Here is a 20,593-nt window from a genome sequence, read left to right on the forward strand (position 1 = left end):
TTTGTCCACCTCAGACTAAGGGTCCTGCTACTTCGATTACTACAATTTATGACTTGGTATCTGAATCACAGAATTGTAAATGTTTAATACTTGCCGAGGAATTTAGATTTCATCTAACTGTTCCTCTGACTTAGCAGATCTGAGCACTGGCCAGGGTATCAAGGACCTGGATGAGAGAAATCTAGCTGAAATTTATGCCTGAGCAAGGAGTTTTTCATACTAGTTTTAAATGTCCTAATGAGAAAATGAGCCAGATAAAGGGAAGGGAGGAATTGATTTTGTACTGAATATTTCAGGAAGCCAGAAACTGAACTCTTCATTTTGGCACATTGATAACGAGCTGTATTGTGAAAGTAGAAAGAGGGTATAGGATAGATTACTTATACTTGGCTCTAATTCCTGCCTTGTATTAGTCATGAAGGAGACCCTCAACTAGCTTTAAAAATGAACCTTCCAAATCTCTGGAAAACAAAATAGTTTGTACATTTCTTTTTTTTACTCCCAACACCCACAGAGATTTGACTTAAGGTTATTAGTAAGAGTGGTTCACACCTGCATTGGTTCTTGACATGTGTAGAGGAGTTGGGATGGTTGCACATATAAATACTTTGTCAGAAGTACTCTTGGTGATTCCAAAAAGTTTCTCCCATCTTCCATTTGAGCCTGAGAGTCCTTCCTCTAATAAGTGTTAGCTTTTATCACAGTAGTCTACATGGCACTGATCTGGGCCTATGATAAGTGGATAACATTGAGATAAAAATATCCAGAGATATTAAATGATTTGCTTTTATTTTCTGTTAATAACTTAAGAGTTCTCATATTTTTATCCTTATTGAAGCATTTGCCCTGTTTTTAGTCAGAGGTGCTTAATTCAGATTCAGCTTTAGCAGTGAGTGGCAATGGAAGACTCTGCAAAGAGAGAGTTTTAAAACTGAAGAGTCAGCTTGCTGAGAAAGTATGAGCATATATAACTCTAGAAATAGGAGCCAGACCAATGAGTAACTATTTGTGAGTTAAATAGTAACTATTTGTGAGTTAAATAAAATTGGGAATGGAAAATCATTTAAAACATGTATATTTAATTAAGCAGAAAGTAGAAGTATTAGGAAAATAAAAAGGTAACATGTTTTTGGAAAGGGCTATTGATAGAACATTGAGAAAAAAGAATTTGATGTGGAGCAATTGTAGCTCAACTCTGAATTTTGAGCTTGGAGTACTGTGGATAAGTAGTCTCCTTTTTAACTGGTAACAAACGACCCTAACACTCATTGACCTTAGAAATTTCAAAGGAGCAAAGAATTTGTCTGTAGAAACATCATAAATCTTAACCAATATTGGTAAGCTAAACACCACGTAACTTGGTGCATTCTGTTCTCTGAAGTGCTTTTTGACCTTGTTTGCAGACCATCTGACTAGCCTGATCAGTCATGCATAATAGTAATAATGCTTCTTTTTTGATGCACACTGTTTTGGCATCCTATAATATTTAAAAATATTTTTAGAACATTGCTAAATAATATAACTATTATATATAAAATTATATAATAGCAGTTAATATGGTTGGTGGTACATAGAAACATACTTTTGTAAGATGAGGCATCCACTTTATCAATAAGGAGAACCCAACGAGTAATGAAATGATTTATTCTTTTGTGCCAGGGCATTGACTTTTGAATACAGAGTTCCAGCAGAAAACTAAAAGGTTGATGATAGATAAAATGTTTTGATGTTCTTAAATGTGGTTTTTATTTAAAATTTCTACATTAAAATCTTTACATTACATTGTCTTTTCTTGGAAAGTACTCATTTGTCATTCTGCCCTTAAACTATTTAAACTAGATACATTATTTTTGTGGTATTGGAACTGGAAAATATGAGTAAATTTTTAAAGGAGTGTGTTTTAAAGGAAAGTTAGCAAGAAATCTTTGGGGGATTTTTTGTTTGGAGAGAGAGTGTGTGCATGAAGGGGGGCGGGGGTAGAGAGGCAGGGGGAGAGAGAGAACCCCAAGCAGGCTCCACATACCCGGCATGGAGCCCAACTCAGGGCTTGATCTCACAACCCTAAGATCATTCACCTGAGCCAAAGTCAAGAGTCGGGCACCTAACTGAGCTACTCAGGCACACCAGAAATCTTTGATTATTTAATCATATCATTTTTAGTTTGGGTTTAGGTTTGAACATGGTTCAGTTTTCTGAAATAGTAACTGTAAACATGTTGGTTTCATCTGAAAATGGGATGGTTCATCCTTGGTCTTCTCTGATGTATGTTGGTTTAGGGAGGAATAACTTTCTGTCCTCTGTGAAAAAGCACATGTAATTATTCTTGGACTTAGTTCACTATTTTATTACTTTTTAAAATAAAATATGTAACTGAAAACTTTGAATTTAAAATTGTCATTTTTATCCTTAGGCTTCCTGGAGATTCACGAACAAGAATAGGATTCATGACCTTTGATAGCACTATTCATTTCTACAATTTACAAGAAGGATTATCACAGCCTCAAATGTTGATTGTCTCGGACATAGACGGTAAGCAATGAATAAGTCTTTTCTAACTGTAGCTTTTAAAATGGAGGCTACTTTGTTTGACAGTACATCCTGTCATAATGCTGTAAGGATAATTTGGTGTACTTTGATATTTGTTTCAAAATAGTTTCCTGGAAAAAAAAATTTTTTTGTTTCCTGAAAAATACTTCATTCTAAGTTTTCTATGCCTGTGTGTGTACTTAATACAAGTGTGCAGACACGTGTGTAAAATGTACACAGTGTGTGTGTGTTTATAATAAAGCAGTATTGTGGTACCCATTATATATGGCCTGATAAAAACTAAGATTTTTAAATTGATGATATTCTTTTGACTTGATTTATCTGTTGATTAAAATATGTTTTCCCCCTTAGATGTTTTTCTACCTACACCGGATAGCTTACTTGTGAATCTATATGAAAGTAAAGAGGTGAGATAGATTTTTTTTTCTTAAAGTATGAAAACATTTCTGTTATTTCAACTATTTACTAAAATCTTTAACATTTATTTACTTGGTATATGAATACCACATAGACAATGTAGGTAGCGTATCTATTGACCCCCCCTCAGGTTACGGTCCCCATGATAGAGTGGTGTATATATTATACTGCAGAATGTTTTAAAGAAGAAAATTGCCTTGCCCTCTCAGTAATTCAACTTTTAATCTTTGTTTTCCCAGCTTATAAAAGACCTTTTGAATGCATTACCAAATATGTTCACCAATACAAGAGAAACACACAGTGCCCTTGGTCCTGCGCTTCAGGCTGCCTTTAAATTAATGTCTCCAACAGGTGGCCGTGTGTCTGTATTTCAGACACAGTTACCTTCCTTGGGTGCAGGACTTCTGCAGTCCAGAGAAGACCCTAATCAGAGATCAAGCACAAAGGTATTGTATATTTGGTTTCTTGGTCATATTTAAGATGGTGTTTTGTACCTCCGTAGACTTTGTGATTATGTGTTCATTCTTCTACTTCTACTTCATGAATAGTAAAAACTCTGCTGAGAAGGTTTAATCAAATTATCGTTTTGTGTTGTTTTATTTCTTGGTTTGCAAGTCATAGAAATTTAGGAATCACTTACTCTAATCCTTTCATTTTACAGATGAGGAAAACAGATTAAACTTGCCAAAGGTTAAATAACTAATGGTAAAGGTGTGACTTGATTTTCTGGCTGCAGTGCTCTTTTCTGTTATACAAGGAATAATACTTACTAAATCTGAGATATTATAATTTAACATGCTCGTACTAATAAACATTTTAATTACAAAGGTAATACAAATCATTGCCTAACAAATTAAGCCATCAGTAATCTTTACTATCAAGATAATAGCGTTTATGGGCGCCTGGCTGGCTCCGTTGGTAGAGCTTGAGACTCTTTTTTTATTTTTATTTTTTTTAAAGATTTTGTTTATTTGACAGACAGACACAGCGAGAGAGGGAACACAAGCAGGTGGAGTGGGAGAGGGAGAAGCAGGCTTCCCGTGGAGCAGGGAGCCCGATGCGGGGCTCAATCCCAGAACCCTAGGATCATGACCTGAGCCGAAGGCAGACAGTTAACGACTGAGCCACCCAGGCGCCCCAGAGCGTGAGGCTCTTGATCTCAATGTCGTGAATTTGAGCCCCACATTGGGTATAGAGATTACTTAAAAATAAAATCTTTAAAAAAAAAAAAAAGACAGTAGCGTGTAGTTATATAAACACATACAGATAAGCATAATTGGGCATCATACGTATACAGGATCTTTTTTAACTGGCTTTTTTTTCATTGAAAGAGTATATTGTGAGCATTTTCTGAGGACCCTGAAAATTATCTTTAAAAAATACTTTTAGAGGTACCTGGCTGGCTGAGTTGGAAGAGCATGCAACTCAATCTCAGGGTTGTGAGCGCAAGCCCCTCTTTGAGGATAAAGATTACTAAAAAAATAATAAACTTGCAAAAATAAAAAAATAAATATTTTTTATTAAATATGAATGTATTTGATTTAATTAGTTCCCTCCTAGCTACTAAATAGTTGTCTCCAGTAGTTTCACTATAAAAGAAAAAAAAGATGATGAGGCTGAATACTACTTGGGTTTTATATGAAGATTTTGTCAGAGTGTTTGAATCCCTTATTTCAAATAATAAATGAACTAGAATCATTTTTGTGCTGTGTAGAAGTTTTGTCTGACCTCAAGGAAATATTACAACTAATTATGAGTATGAATTAAACCGTTTTAATAGTGCCATAAATATTTAGCCACAATTTGGTTTTTCCTTAGGAAAAATTCCTAAAAGTGAAATTATTCAGTCAAAGAGTATATAAACTTTATTTAAGTTATTAATGTGTTTTACTTGGATTTTTTTTTTTTTTAACCAACTGTACTCTTAAGGACTCTCAAATCTTCTAGCCATCATTAAGTATTTTTGCTTTTTTCTTCACCAGTTTGCTAGAGAAAGTGCCATATTTCACTTTTAATAGAAACTGCATTTTTAAGTTACTTTTCAGGAAGAAAATCTAATTTTAAAATAAATTGGGGCAAATATATTTTTTAAACTCATCAAGTAGAGCTAGCATGCAGTTCATTGATCCAAAGCAGTCCGTTATAGAATATTGAGGGGTTTTGAACATAGGAAGGTAGTTATGTGTTACTGAAGTCTTCAGTGCAGTTTTGTTTTGTTTTTCTCATTTGACTTTTAAAAGTATTCTTTATCTGCCTGGGACTCAAAAGCTTAAATGCCTGTGCTAGTTTACATGTTTCTTCATATCTGAGTAAAGTCTTATATAGTAACCATATACTATAATTAAGAAGATTGAAACATTTTGTTTTGTAATATAGCATAGTGATTAAGAACTTGGAGCCTGGCTCTTGCATTTTTAACTCCTCTCTGGTGCCACCTTCTCAGCTCAGGTGTCCTTATACCAGTTAGGAAAAGCCTTCTTTAATCTAGGACTCTTTCACGTTGTTACGAACAGTATACAGTAAGGGTTAACAGCACTCACTCTGGAGCCAGATTTGGCGGGTTTATATTCCAGCATCCGCCACTCAATAACTATGTAATTGGTCATTACTTAATCTATTTTTTGCCTCAGTTTCCTCGTCTGTAAAATGTAGGTCACTTTAATTTATATAAAACATCTTGAACAGTGCTTTTTAAGTGCTTTATAAATATTAGCAATTATTAGTATTCTTAAAGAATCTGTGACAACTACCTAGACATTTAAAAAACTTCCTTAGTTTGATAGAAGGACAAAATACCCTAGAAATCCCTATATCCTCTTCATTATTGCAGGAGAGACGTAGAAATATGTGCATAGTGCAAGGTTTCTAGCTCTTACTTTATGACCTTTTGACTTAGGTTGTACAACATCTTGGCCCTGCAACTGATTTTTATAAGAAACTGGCTTTAGATTGCTCAGGGCAGCAGACTGCAGTGGATCTGTTCCTCTTAAGTTCACAGTATTCTGATCTTGCTTCTCTAGGTAAGGAGATATCATCATGTTCATCTGTTTATATAAACATTTTTAGCATATAGTCAAATCTAAACTCTTTATTAAGAGTTCTCAACATTTGGGGGTAAAAAGCATGTGAATTGGATAGATACCATCTATGAAAATTACCAGTAAACTGTAAAGCACTATACATATCTAAAATGCCATTACTATTTGTTTTTAAAATCCAATTCCTTTACCATTTTGCTTAATAATAAACCTTATCACATACTTTACAAATATTTGTGTTTTCTCAGATTTATATATTATACTTATTTTGACCGCTTAGGTTTTCTCATTATGACAGATTTTGTTCATGACATAGAATCTCTTCTGTTGTTGGACAAGTAAGATATTACTGGATATTATTAGAGGATATTCTTGTTTCTGTAGCTAATACCTTTTCTGTTTCTCTCTGAAGCTTGCATGTCCAAGTACTCTGCAGGGTGCATCTATTATTACCCATCTTTCCATTATACTCACAATCCTTCACAAGCAGAAAAGTTACAAAAAGACTTAAAACGGTATCTCACAAGAAAAATTGGATTTGAAGCGGTTATGAGAATAAGATGTACAAAAGGTATGAAATTATAAAAATTAGGCTTTATATTACATACTTTTGTCAAAATTAATTACCCTGACCACCTGTAATGATCCTTCATCATGAAGGACTTCCTGCCTGATCCAGTTAGCTGTAAGCTGTTTTAAATATATGTAGTTATTGAATAATCATTGCCCAGTTTTTTAAGTAATTTGAATAAATAAGCAAAAATAATGTTTGCTTTATTAGGAAGAACGTTAATAGAAAGCCATATTGGAGGTGATTTTAGAAGGAGAAGTAGAGGAGTAGGGAAGGTTGTAAATGAAAATTGTACGATGAATGATCTTTGCCTTCATAATCATTCAATTTGTCTTCAGTTTACCTCAGTTTTACGTGAGTGTTTGCTGGAGGGAATCTCCTCTCTAATTTTAATTCTTAAATGAGTTGTACAGTAATCATCATTTGTTTCATTTTGTGTATTAGATCTTCGTCTGACTTCAGATCACATATGGGAAAATTTAAGATCAGTTATCAATACAAGTTAAATGTCTACTCTCCCTTTTATATAAGCTGCATTGTTCTTTCTGAACTGGTGTTTTAGAACCTCTGCTGACACCCTAGTCCTACTGAGTTATCCTTTTGATTCAGTATCAGAGGCCGGTATTACTTCACAAAGTAGCTTTAGCCTGAGGTAAAGATACTTCTTTTACTTCATCTTTTATAACAGGTTTTCTCTCCCCTAGGTCTTTCAATGCACACTTTTCACGGAAACTTCTTTGTCCGTTCCACTGATCTGTTATCCCTTGCCAACATCAATCCTGATGCTGGATTTGCAGTACAACTGTCAATCGAAGAAAATTTGACAGATACTTCCTTAGTGTGCTTTCAGACAGCCCTATTATATACATCAAGCAAAGGTAATGTTAACAGATATGAAATACAATCAGCAATAGTTTTCCCCTCCTTTTACATACTAGGGGAAATGGGGAGAAAGAATGAACGAACATACAGTGGGAGATAAATGGAATTTGCATTAGTTAATCAAATATACGTTTTTGGGTTTTTTTGTTTTTTTTAACTCATTTGAATCTTTAATATCTTTTTTGACTCGTGGAAGTCATGTATTCTCAGGATCGTATCTGTCTGGTAAACTCATGCTAAATCCAGCTACGTCATCCTTAGCATTATTTTTTGCCCCATAAAATAAAAAATTCCACATAGCACATAAGGCCCACTTTAGTTATTTGACAGTCACGTTTTCTGTCATTTTACTCTGTTGGATATAATTTAGAGTGATTGATATTAAAATAAAAACCAGAACCTAATTTTCAACTATATACAAAATAGTATATGTTCATAGTCTACAGATTTGGAGAGCGTTTTGATTTTCTTTAAAACATGTTACTTGTAAAACTTTTGTTTTTACATTTCAGAATCCTGTGGGTGGTTTAATCCAATCAAAATAGTAATTTGAATAATGTTTTGACCTGTTTGCTTTATTTCTCTCTTGGCCCAGTGTGTTTTTGCAATGACGTTGCTTCATCATTTCATATAGGTGAGCGGAGAATTAGAGTACACACGCTCTGTTTGCCGGTAGTAAGCTCACTAGCAGATGTGTATGCAGGAGTGGATGTACAGGCTGCCATCTGCCTTCTGGCAAACATGGGTGAGTAAAAATGTGAAGGAACAGGTGAAGTGTATTTTTCTATCCTAAAAACTGAAACCTGGGTATTTTTTTTTACCCTAGAAATCCCTTACTTAGAAAGTATATATATATGTTTTGCATTTTCATTTACAGCAGTATGAATTGGACTGTTCTTATATTTCTCACTAATTCCTCAGTTTAAAAATCTTCTGGGGGATTCATAATCACTAGAAGCTGGTAACAACCCAAATGTCCTTCAACTGGTAAATGTATGAACAATTTATGGTATATCCATACAATGGAAAGACAACTCAGTAATAAAAAGAAATGAATTATTGATGCCAACAGACGTGGATGATTCTCACAGTCATTATGCTAAATGAAAGGAGCTAAGCTTCAAAAAGACTACATACATGCATTCATATGACATTCTGGAAAAGGGAAAATTATAGGGATGAAGAACAAACAGATCATTGATTATCAGGGTTAAAGATAGAAGATTTTACCACAAAGGAGCAACACCAGTGGATATTTTTGGGGTAACGGAACTGTTATGCATTTTGATTGTGGTAGTGATTATATGGCTGTGTGTTTGACATATAATAACCATACAATTATACCCAAAAACGTACATTTTATTGTGTGTAAGTTAAAAAAAAAATCTTTTGGGGAATCAATATAACACTGAGTTTTGTTTTGAGTGAATTTTCCTTTTGGGCATGAAATGAACCTTATTCTTCATGTAGTCCTAGAGAAAAATAGTCATTAGTACTCATTTTGGGGAAAAAAATCGTAATAACATTTACTAAAGCATCCCAGTTTTTAATTATTTTATATCAGTATTTCAAATTCAGTATGTTATAACTGTTCTTCAATATACTTTTATTTTTACTAGGGCACATCTGTAGGCTATCTCTAGCTTAATAAAATATGGACTTAGAAGAAAATAAGTTTCACACTGATTATCTGGCTCTTCAGTGTGTCTGAGAACCTATGTTCAGTTGCCCTCCTTTTTTTGTTGACTTGGGAATGCTTTGACAGGATTTCAGAGGATCACGGGATAACTCAGATTGTAGAACTTACATTGTTTCTGCAGAAAAAAAAGTGATACTTTTTACCTGTGACTTCTACTGGAGGAATGGCAACATCCCTAGAGCTTTCTCAGATGTAAATGGTTGATATACATTCTCTAGTATCACTAGCAATTAAGTGGTTTTAGATGTAAAGAGACTAAGACAAAAAGATCCACAACAATCTAGATCTGTTCTGCTCGTGAGAATTATGCAGATGTACTTTGCAAAAATTGTGTAATGAGCAGACACTTGCAAAATGAAGGGGCAAGTGAAATGTTATTTTCTATCCTAAAAACAGAATTTTTGTTGGTTTCTTAAATAACGTGTTTAAATTTTATCCCTTACAGCATTCATTGGAATCTAGTGGTTAAATACATTTTCATTTTGATTGCTTTATAGCTGTTGATCGATCCATCTCATCAAGCCTATCGGATGCAAGAGATGCCTTAGTGAATGCTGTGGTGGATTCGTTGTCTGCATATGGCTCAACGGTCTCCAATTTACAGCACTCTGCACTGATAGCACCCAGCTCCCTCAAGCTCTTTCCCCTCTATGTTTTGGCCCTTCTCAAACAGGTAGCCCTCTTGTCTACACTGTTACATTTCATATATGTATCATATACTTTTCATACATTCTCAATACATAGATGAAGAAATGAAATCCAGGTTTTCTGGGGTTGTTAATATTTAACTAGATAATTTTGCAGCTTAGCACTGTTTTGAAAAACAATAGATCAGTAGAAAATTAAAGTATATAAAAACACACGATGACTCTAGTGAAACCATATGCTCTCTTTAATATGTGGGAGCAGCTTGAATAATGGTGTGCTTATAGCGCACTCTTAGTATATATGTGCTTCTGGAAAGAGACTCTAAGGAAAGGATTTACTGTCCATTGAACATCTTTCCAAGTCTCAGGCACTGTAATAGTTGTTATATATGCATCATTATATAATCCTTTCAGCAGCTAGAGAGCTATTTTTTTCTCATGATAATATAACTTTGAGAAGCTGAATAACGAGCTCACATATCTACCTATTGAGTGTCAGAGCTGAGAATTTAATCCAAGTCTGTTTTGAAGGCCATGCTTTTTCCATGACTGTGATGGTATATATATTTGTTTTGATATGTATCTGTATTTATGTTTTATTTGAAAAATATGTGATTTTTTTTCTTGTAGAAAGCATTTAGAACTGGTACAAGCACACGCCTGGATGATCGTGTATATGCCATGTGTCAGATAAAGTGTCAGCCACTTGTTCATCTAATGAAAATGATTCATCCCAACTTATACAGGATAGACAGATTGACAGATGAGGTATAATTTTTTTAGTGTATTTGAAACTTTTTTATTTAAATATATTTTAGTATCTTGATTCTACAGCTAAGGTGCTAATGTATTCGTAACAATATTTTACATCTGCTTTTTCCCTGTGATAGTAATAATACATTAAATAAGGACACTAGCTATGAATTTGGTTGAATAATAGGACTATCAGATACTATCTGTGGTTATGGAGTTTTCAAAAATATGGGAAGTTATTCACCTTGAGGTTTGGTTATAATATTTATTACAAAGCTAAGTTGTAGAGTGGACATCTCCATTTATATTTTGTAGATACTGACTGTTCCTGTTGTGATCAGAGTACAATTTTTATTTTTGTTGGTTTTTTTTTTAATATTTTATTTATGTATTAGAGAGAGTGGGAGTGTGCACAAGTGGGGGGAGGGGCAGAGGGAAAAGCAGGGAACCTGATGCCAGGCTCCATCCTGGGACTCCTGGATCATGACCTGAGCCAAAGGCAAAGGCTTTACAAGATTGAGCCATCCAGATGTCCTATTTTTGTTTTTAACTCCAGTATAGTTAATGGATAGTGTTATATATTAGTTTCAGGTGTACAATATAGTGCTTCAGTAATTCTATACATTACTCAGTGCTCATCATGACCAATGTATTCTTGATCCCCTTTACCCACCCCTCACCCACCTCTGGTAACCACCAGTTTGTTCTCTGGAGTTAGGAGTCTGTTTTTTTTGGTTTTTCTCTTTGTGTGTGTGTGTGTGTGTGTGTGTGTGCGTGTGTGTGTGTGTGTGTGTTGTTTCTTATATTCCATATATGAGTAAAATCATACAGTATTTGTCTTTCTCTGACTTACTTCACTTAGCATTATACCATCTACATCCATCATGGTGCGGCAAGATTTCATTCCTTTTTATGACTGAGTAACATTCCATTGTATGTGTGTGTGTGCACACACCACTTTTTCTTTATCCATTCATCTGTTGGGGATACTTGGATTACCTCCATACTTTGGCTATTGTAAATAATGCTCCAGTAAACACAGGGGTGCATATATCTTTTTGAATTAGTGTTTTTGTATTCTTTGGGTAAATATATAGTAGTGGAATTAATGGATCATATGGTAACTCTGTCTTTAATTTTTTGAGGAACCTCCGTATAGTTTTCCACAATGGCTGCACTAGTTTGCATTCCCACCAGTAGTGCATGAGGGTTCCTTTTTTCTCCACATTATTGTCAACATTTGTTGTTTCTTGTGTTTATTTTAGCCATTCTGACAGGTGTGAGGTGGTATATCTCATTGTGATTTCGAATTGCATTTCCCTGATGATGAGTGATGTTGAGCATCTTTTCATGTGTCAGTTGGCCATCTGGATGTCTTTAGAGAAATGTCTGTTCATGTCTTCTGCCCATTTTTTAATTGGATTATTTGGGTATTTTTGTTGTTGAATTGTATAAGTTCTTTATATATTTTGGGTATTAAACCTTATTGGATATATCATTTGTAAATGTCTTCTCCCATTCAGTAGGTTGTCTTTTTGTTTTGTTGATTGTTTCCTTTGCTATGCAGAAGCTTTTTATTTTGATGTAGTCCCAATGATTTATTTTTGTTTTCATTTCCCTCACCTTAGGAAACCTTCTGGAAAGATGTTGCTATGGACAATGTCAGAAATTATTGCCTGTGCTCTCTTCTAGGAGTTTTACAGCTTCAGATCACATATTTAGGTTCTTAGTCCATTCTGAGTTTATTTTTGTGTACATTGTATGAAAGTGATCCAATTTCATTCTTTTGAATGTTGCTATCCAGTTTTCTCAACACCATTTGTTGAGGAGCCTGTCCTTTCCCATTTCATATTCTTGTCTCCTTTGTCAAAGATTAATTGACCAAATAATCATGAGTTTATTTCTGGGCTCTCTTTTCCATTCCATTGATCTTTGTGTCTGTTTTTGTGCCAGTACCATACTGTTTTGATTACTGTAGCTTTGTAGTATATCTTGAAACCTGGGATTGTTTTTTCAAGATTCCTTTAGCTATTTGGGGTTGTCTGTGGTTCCATACACATTTTGGGATTATTTGTTTTATTTCTCTGAAAAATACTGTTGCTGTTTTGACAGGGATTATATTAAATCTGCAGATTGCTTTGGGTAGTATGGACATTTTAACAGTATTTGTTCTCCCAGTCCATGAACATGGACTATCTTTCCATTTGTTTGTGTCGTCTTCAATTTCTTTCACTAGTGTGTTTAAGAGTTTTCGGAGTACAGGTCTTTCACATCCTTGGTTAATTTATTCCTAGGTATTTTATTATTTTGGGTGCAATTGTAAATGGGATTGTTTTCTTAATTTATCTTTCTGCTACTTCATTATTAGTGTATAGAAATGCAACGGATTTCTCTATATTGATTTTATGTCCTGCGACCTTAGTGGATTCATTTATCAGTTCTAGAATGTTTTGGTGGAGTCTTCAGGGTTTTCTGTATAGAGTATCGTGTCATCTGCAAGTAGCGAAAGTTTTACTTCTTCCTTACCGATTTGGGTGCCTTTTATTTTTGTTGTTGCCATCTGATTGCTGTGGGTAGAACTTCCAGTACTATGTTGAGTAAAAGTGGTAGGAGTGGACATCCTTGTCCTATTCCTAATCTTAGGGGAAAAGGTCTCAGTTTTTCACTGTTAAGTATGATGTTAGCTGTGGGTTTTTCATGTATGGCCCTTATTATGTTGAGGTATGTTCTCTCTGATCCAAGTGCAATTTTGATTATATTATAAACCAAATCTGGTGTCCAACAGTTATTTTTAATATGCAAATATGTAGTGCCTTTTCTTCCTTGAGTTAAAACTACTCTTTGGAATCTTCTGTGTTTTGTTATTCGAGAAATGTAAAAAAGTAGCTTGCTTTGCAGCAGATTTAATAATGATACTTTTAACATTTCCAGATCCCAGCAGGGAAGGAAGTGGACATATCCAGATCCCAGAAGGGAAGGAAATGGACAGATCATTTTACATATTCATGTTTTTATCTTTTTTAAAGATTTTATTTATTTATTTTAGAGAGAGAGAGAGAGAGCGTGCACAAGCAGGGGGAGGGGCAGAGGGATAGGGAGAGGGAGAGAACTCAAACAGGCTCAGCGCTTAGCTTGTGCCGGATGCAGAGCCCAACACAGGGCCGATCTCGTGACTCTGAGATCACCACTTGAGCTGAAACCAAGAGTCAGATGCTTAACCGACTGAGCCACCCAGGTGCTCCATCATGTTTATATCTTTGTAATTTGAATACATTTGAGTGTCTTGATTCTACAGTCAAGGTGGTAATGTATTATCAGTAATTTTTTGCAACTTACAAAATTCTTGTGTCATTTTTCAGTATTTCATAAAGAGCTAGTAGCCATTATGCTCCAGACTGTGATGATAGCTATATAAGCTCAATCCATCTCTTTTTTTTTTTTTTTTTCAGGGTGCAGTACATGTTAATGACAGGGTCGTACCTCAGCCACCTCTTCAAAAATTGTCTGCAGAAAAACTGACAAGAGAAGGTGCTTTCCTTATGGACTGTGGCTCTGTAAGCACCCTCTACTGATAAAAGTGTAACACTTCCAGCTGGCAAAAGGAGAAACACGTACAGGGTCCAGCTTTGTGACCATAGATCAGACAGTGAAAGGTGAAATTAGGAATGGAGAGGCAATAAAATAAATTTGTACCTGGCACAAGAGGTCAATTTACTTTAGACTCTCCTAGTTGGATATCATTTTATTATCATGGATTATTTATTGTCATGGATTATGTATACTTGATAGAAAAGTAAAGAGATAAGTTCTGTCTTCAAGGATTTTACCATCTAGAATCATAAAATTCAAAGGGACCTTAGGAGTCTTATCAGTTTCAGCTTCTATCCTTTGTCTGAAAGCCATTAACGATTAGAAGTTTAAGAGAAGTCACTGGGCAGGGTGGTGGTGAAGTGTATCAGAATGGTCGAGGTGACTTCATAAATGATACCTTTTGAGTAGGAAAAGGGTGGATGAGGGAGAGCCCATTAGTTAAAATACTCAGAGAGTAATTGAAAAAGTGGGTAAGAAATACAATGAGTCAGTTATCCTGGCTAAAGCACTACCTTCTTAAGGGAAAAAAAGTAAGGAAGATGGTAAAATGTATTTTATGGGAATTCTTGAAATTTAAGCTAAGAAGATGTGAACCACTCTAAATTCCTGGATATAGATCCCAAATGTACCAATTACAGGTTTCCTTTTTACTTTTATGTTTGTTCCTATTTAATTGAGACCATATACTTTACCTCTTTTATGCTTGATATTTTGAGAAAATTATCTATAATAGGTTTCAGATTAGGAAGTTTTAATATTTTGTTGTTTTTTTCATTTTAGGTTTTTTACATTTGGATTGGAAAAAGCTGTGACAATAACTTCATAGAGGATGTACTTGGGTATCCTAATTTTGCATCAATACCACAGAAAATGGTCAGTGGCTTTTACAGTTTTAAGTTTTGTATGCTTGTTTGTTTAAAATTTTTAGTAAGATAAAATTCACACATAGTTCACCATTTTAATTATCATAAAGTATATAATGTGGTACAACAATCACCAGTATCTTAATTTCAAACATTTCTATCACCCCAAAAAGAACCTGTATTCTAAATTCTCCCCTCCTGCTTTCCCCTAGCAACCACTAATTTACCTTCTGTCTCTCTGGATTTGCCATTTCTTATATATGGAATCACATAATATGTGGCCTTTTGTGTTTATTTTTTCACTTCTCACAATGTTTTCAAAGTTCAACCATATTGTAGCATGTATGAATACTTTATTCTTTTTTATGACTAAATAATAATTATATGGTTAGGCTACATTTTTAAATCGAGTCATTCATTCATGGACATTGGGTTGTTTTCACTTTGGGGCTATTGTGAGTAGTTTAGTATGAACAATTTATGTGCAAGTGTTTGTGTGAACTGTTTTCAGTTCTCTTGGGTATATACCTAGGAGTAGAATGGCTGGGTCATATGTTATGCTCTGTGTTTAACTTTTTGAGGAACTGCCAGACTGTTTTCCAACAACTTTAACTTCTGATTTAAATTATTTTGGTGATAATAAACATAATTTTTGCAATGGGCCTTTACTGTATGTATATTAACCAATACCAAAGAAATATGATTCTGAAAACAGTTCTCTATATTTAAATAATAGGAAAGACCTACTTTATCATTGGATATTGTAAATATGTCCTTTCTCCTGAAATTAATTTAAAGTCAGTGTACTTTTTATCACATTCTGCTATTGTTTGATTTGTTTTTTTTTTATTTGACACATTAATTCCAGAGTTCAATTCTAAAACTCAGCAAATGAAGTTAATAAGGAAAAGTTTGAAAAGAGGGAATAAAGTCAGCAAAGGGGAAAAGGCTATGAAAAAGAAGTTCTAAATAAAATAGTAAACTTTATTTTAAAGCTGTAGTTATTTAAACACTATGATACTGGCATAATGAACATATCAGCAGAACAAAATGGAGGTCAGAAATGGATCTAATTCATGAAAAATAGGATGTGGTAAACATTGTAGTTAAAGAAAAAATACTAGAAAAATAATTTTTATTGTATTAAAATGGGTAAGGCCTTTGTAAGTTAGTGATGGAAAAGATTAATAAATCTTAAAAAATAAAACATTTCTATGTGGTAAAATAAATAAACCAAAAGACAGACAACAAAATCAGAAGTTTATCTGTAGCTGAGGACTGAAAAAAGGCTAATTTTTCTAGTATAAAAAGTTGTCTTACAAATCTTTAGGAAAGACACCCTGATCCCCTCAGAAAAAAAAGGAAAAGAAAAATGGGCAAAAGATTTGAATAGGCAATTTCCAAGCCAGGGAGGAAATACAGTAGTAGCCATATGAAACAATGTTCAGCCTCACTCATAGTTATGAAAACAAAATAACAGTAAATAAAGCTTTACTATTTAATTTTTTTTTTTTTTTTTTACATACACTATACCTTGAGTTAGTTTACTATTAATTTGGCTTTGGAAACAGCCTCATATAAATTCATATACAAAAATATATATTTATATTTTGTAATATACATTTATTTATTAAATTTATAAACTATATTTATAAAAACATACAAGAGTAGACTCTTTAACTCTTTTAAAAATAATCTTGCATATAGTTTTTAAATTTATTTATACATCCACACTGTTCTTTAAAATTCCTTGCCCTTAAATTTTTAATTTTTTATTTTGGTTCCGGTTAGTTAACGTACAGTTATATTAGTTTCAGATGTACGGTATAGTGATTCAGCACTTCCATATATCACCCTCTGCTCATCACAAGTGCACTCCTTAACCCCCATCACCTATTTAACCTCCCCACACCCTCCCCGCTGGTAATCATCAGTTCTCTATAGTTAAAAGTCTGTTTCTGGGTTTCCCTCTCTCTTTCTCTCTTTTGCTTGTTTGTTTTGTTTCTTAAATTCCACAGAAGTGTGAAATCATGTGGTATTTGTCTTTCTCTGATTATTTTGCTTAGCATTATACTCTCTAGCTCCATCCATGTTGTTGGAAATGGCAAGATTTCATTCTTTTTGATGGCTGAGTAATATTCGAGTGTGTGTGTGTGTGTGTGTGTGTGTGTGTGTGTGTGTGTGTGTGTGTGTACGTGTACTACATTGTCTTTATCCATTCATCAGTCAAAGGACCCTTGGGATGTTTCTGTAATTTGGCTGTTGTAGATAACGCTGCTATAAACAGGGATGCTTGCATCCCTTTGAATTAGTGTTTTTGTGTCCTTCGGGTAAATACCTAGTAGTGCAGTTGCTGGGTTGTAGGGTAGTTCTGTTTTTAAGTTTTTGAGGAACCTTCCGCAGTGGCTGCACCAGTTTGCATTCCCTCCAGCAGTGCAGTAGGGCTCCCCTTTCTCCACATCCTGGCCAACACCTGTTTTTTCTTGTGTTGTTGATTGCAGCCATTCTGACAGGTGTGAGGTGACATCTCATTGTAGGGGTTTGTTGTTGTTGTTGTTGTATATCTCATTGTAGTTTTGATTTGCATTTCCCTGATGGTAAGTGATGTTAAACATCTTTTCATGTGTCTTGTTAGCCATCTGGTTGTCCCTTGCCCTTAAATTTTAGGGACTAAAGGAAACACACAATTCTGTGAGAATGGCTGTTATTAGAAGAGGATGGAATCTATAACTGTTGAGTAAATTTAGAAGTTAGTGATAGCCCCCTTCATTTGCATGTTTCCTTTAGATGAAATTAAAAGGATAGTACAATACCAATGACATACTATTCACTGTGGATGTTTTATTGATTTACTCAGAAAAAATATAATATGTGGGTGTAGTATCAGTGACATACTTATCATTAAACATGTTGGGGCACCTGGGTGGCTCAGTCAGTTAAGCACCTGACTCTTGATCTCGGCTCAGGTCATGATCTCAGAGTTGTGACATTGAACGCACCTTGGGGGGCGCGTGGGTGGCTCAGTCATCAAGTGTCTGCCTTTGGCTCGGGTCATGATCTCAGGGTCCTGGGATCGAGCCCCGCATCGGGCTCCCTGCTCAGCAGGAAGCCTGCTTCTCCCTCTCCCACTCCCCCTGCTTGTGTTCCCTCTCTCGCTGTGTCTCTCCCTGTCAAACAAATTAATATAATATAATAATAATAATAAGTAAATCTTAAATTAAACCCTGCCTTGGGCTCCGCACCAGGTGTGGAGCCTGCTTAAGATTCACCTGGGTGGCTCAGTCGGTTAAGCATCTGCCTTTGGCTCAGGTCATGATCCCAGGGTCCTGGGATTGAGCCCTGCATCGAGCTCCCTGCTCAGCCGGGAAGCCTGCTTCTCCCTCTAGCTCTGTCCCTCCCCCACTGCTTGTGATCTCTCTCTCTCTCTCTCTCTCTCTCTGTCAAATAAATAAAATCTTCTAAAAAAAAAAAGATTTTTTTCTCTCCCTTTCCCTCTGCCCCACTTTGCTCCCCATCTCCCTGCTTCCACAAGTACACACACTCTTTCTCTAAAAATGAATGAATGAATGACTAAAACATGTTTTATTAACTTATCCAGAAAAATATAAACAGATTTGTGAACACTTTAAATTTTACCCATTTGGTTGCTGCTTTAGGGCTGGGAATAGAGTGCTGGCAGTTGGTTTAGCGGGAATGCATCATGATTTAGTTCTAATATTGCTACAGTCTGTGAGTAAGGAAGTAATTTCCGGATTATATTACTTTTACCAGACACATCTTCCAGAGCTAGATACACTTTCATCAGAAAGGGCGAGATCCTTTATATCTTGGCTTAGAGACAACAGACCATTAAGCCCAATTCTTCACGTGGTAAAGTAAGTACTTCTGTAACTTAATTATGAAATTGTTTTATCCTGCACAGTCTGTGTGAAGTTGCTTGTCTTCAGAGCAAACTTTAAATAATATTATAAAAATGTATTCTAATAGGAGAATGCTGTTAATTGATTAATATCCCTTGTGTTCCATTTTCCTAAAGCCCCCATGTATTAGTGATTTTTTTAATGTATAATTACTCTTTATAATAACATGCATTTTTAAATAAATTCTCTTTTTTTCTATTTCAGAGATGAGAGTCCTGCCAAAACGGAATTTTTTCAACATTTGATTGAAGACCGAACAGAAGCTGCATTCTCTTACTATGAATTTTTGCTTCACATTCAGCAGCAAATTTGTAAGTGAAGTAGAATAAAATTGAATAAGAAGAAAAAGACCCATAGCCTAGGTAAAGCATAATCTGTCAGAGAAGCACATAGGATATTTGAAATGAAGGCATTTGCTGTTACAAGACACAATGCATAGCATAGCACCCTGAGGCTTTGGCAGAAGGTAAAGGGGAAGAAAGAACTTAACAGATTTTCTTCAGCCTGAATTAATGGTAATGATGATGCTGTTTCACCGAGTCTGTTTTGAGTTGGTTTCTACACATTTCCAGTAGCGCAGCAGTACAGTGCTCTGTCCATTGCAAGCCAGCACATTTATGTAGCTCTGTGGAATGATACGTCATAATGTCAAATTAGATCAATCCCTTCTTCTGATAATTAATATAACATTTCTGGACTTGAACTCTGACAAGAGATGCCAAAAGGCAGTGGTACCGTGTTACTTGTTTATATGAATTACTTTTTAACAAGGAATGATTTGTATTCATGAATTCAATATTTTCCCTGTAAAAACAGTAGCATTTCAGTACATGAACTATAGAAAAATATATGTATAATGTACATAAATGTTACATTTGTAAAGAAAATGTAAAAATGTAACTACAAAATATGAATTGCTTAAACTGTGCTGCATTGTTGGATGACAACTCTTTTTGTCACAGTTAGAGAATGAGGTTGACTAATGCGTATTATGAATTGAGTCCACAAAAGAAATACAAAACTCTTTGTAATTCTGTTAAATCTTTTATGTGGATTTATTTATGATCAGCCTACTAATTAAAAATATTTTGCTTGACAATATTTGGTGTTTTTTTCTGTGTGGGGAGGGTTGGTGTTACTTTCACATATTGAGTTTACTACTTGAATTTAGTAGTATTTGAATCCATTCGTTTTTATTAGTTTGTGGACATTACCAAGTCCTCATTCTGTTTGTATTCTAAAAAACCAGTGTCACTTTTAAAATACATATGAGTGTTGACTAGGTATAATCTTAATTTGTCTTTCTCAGTTAAAATTAGGCCTTTTTTTCTGTACATTCATAGCAAGAACATTTTCATGACATATGTGACTATTCTATTTAATTGACTGTTAAGATTACCATCTTGAATTCTGAGAGTGATTTTATTCTAATGAAAAAATCTCTTATTTGCTAACAGCATATTTACTATAAAAACTATTAATGATCTGTTAGACTGTGGAATGGAATTCTGTTTTATAGCTATGAAAGTCCCATCAATTAACTTTGAAAGGAAAAAGGTTCTTGGTGTGTGTAGTGAGTGATTTTTTCCCTGGTTTTGTGTTTGGTGGCTCTCTTTTCTTTAGATAAAAATGAAAGTACTCTCTCACATTCCCTGATGGAAATGA

At 34.6% G+C, this 20,593-nt stretch overlaps 1 protein-coding gene across 4 annotated transcripts in view; it reads left to right on the plus strand.

Annotated features, from left to right (window-relative positions):
• Positions 1-20,029, plus strand: part of SEC24B (SEC24 homolog B, COPII coat complex component) — an 87,376-nt gene extending 67,347 nt beyond the window's left edge. For all 4 annotated transcript variants that reach the window (XM_025873697.2, XM_025873698.2, XM_025873699.2 and 1 more), the window contains 13 exons: positions 2,411-2,529; positions 2,899-2,954; positions 3,204-3,410; positions 5,861-5,984; positions 6,415-6,573; positions 7,278-7,451; positions 8,090-8,200; positions 9,652-9,827; positions 10,432-10,569; positions 14,004-14,108; positions 14,926-15,018; positions 18,780-18,883; positions 19,133-20,029. In XM_025873697.2, coding sequence (XP_025729482.1) covers positions 2,411-2,529; positions 2,899-2,954; positions 3,204-3,410; positions 5,861-5,984; positions 6,415-6,573; positions 7,278-7,451; positions 8,090-8,200; positions 9,652-9,827; positions 10,432-10,569; positions 14,004-14,108; positions 14,926-15,018; positions 18,780-18,883; positions 19,133-19,247 — 1,681 coding nt within the window. In that variant the 3' untranslated portion in view covers positions 19,248-20,029. The remainder of the gene's footprint in view (positions 1-2,410; positions 2,530-2,898; positions 2,955-3,203; positions 3,411-5,860; positions 5,985-6,414; positions 6,574-7,277; positions 7,452-8,089; positions 8,201-9,651; positions 9,828-10,431; positions 10,570-14,003; positions 14,109-14,925; positions 15,019-18,779; positions 18,884-19,132) is intronic.
• Positions 20,030-20,593: the final 564 nt, after the last annotated feature.

The sequence above is a fragment of the Callorhinus ursinus genome, unplaced genomic scaffold (genome assembly GCF_003265705.2).
Source record: "Callorhinus ursinus isolate GAN/ISIS: 27379988/994484 unplaced genomic scaffold, GSC_fseal_2.0 scaffold4, whole genome shotgun sequence".
NCBI classification, from domain to species: Eukaryota; Metazoa; Chordata; class Mammalia; order Carnivora; family Otariidae; genus Callorhinus; species Callorhinus ursinus.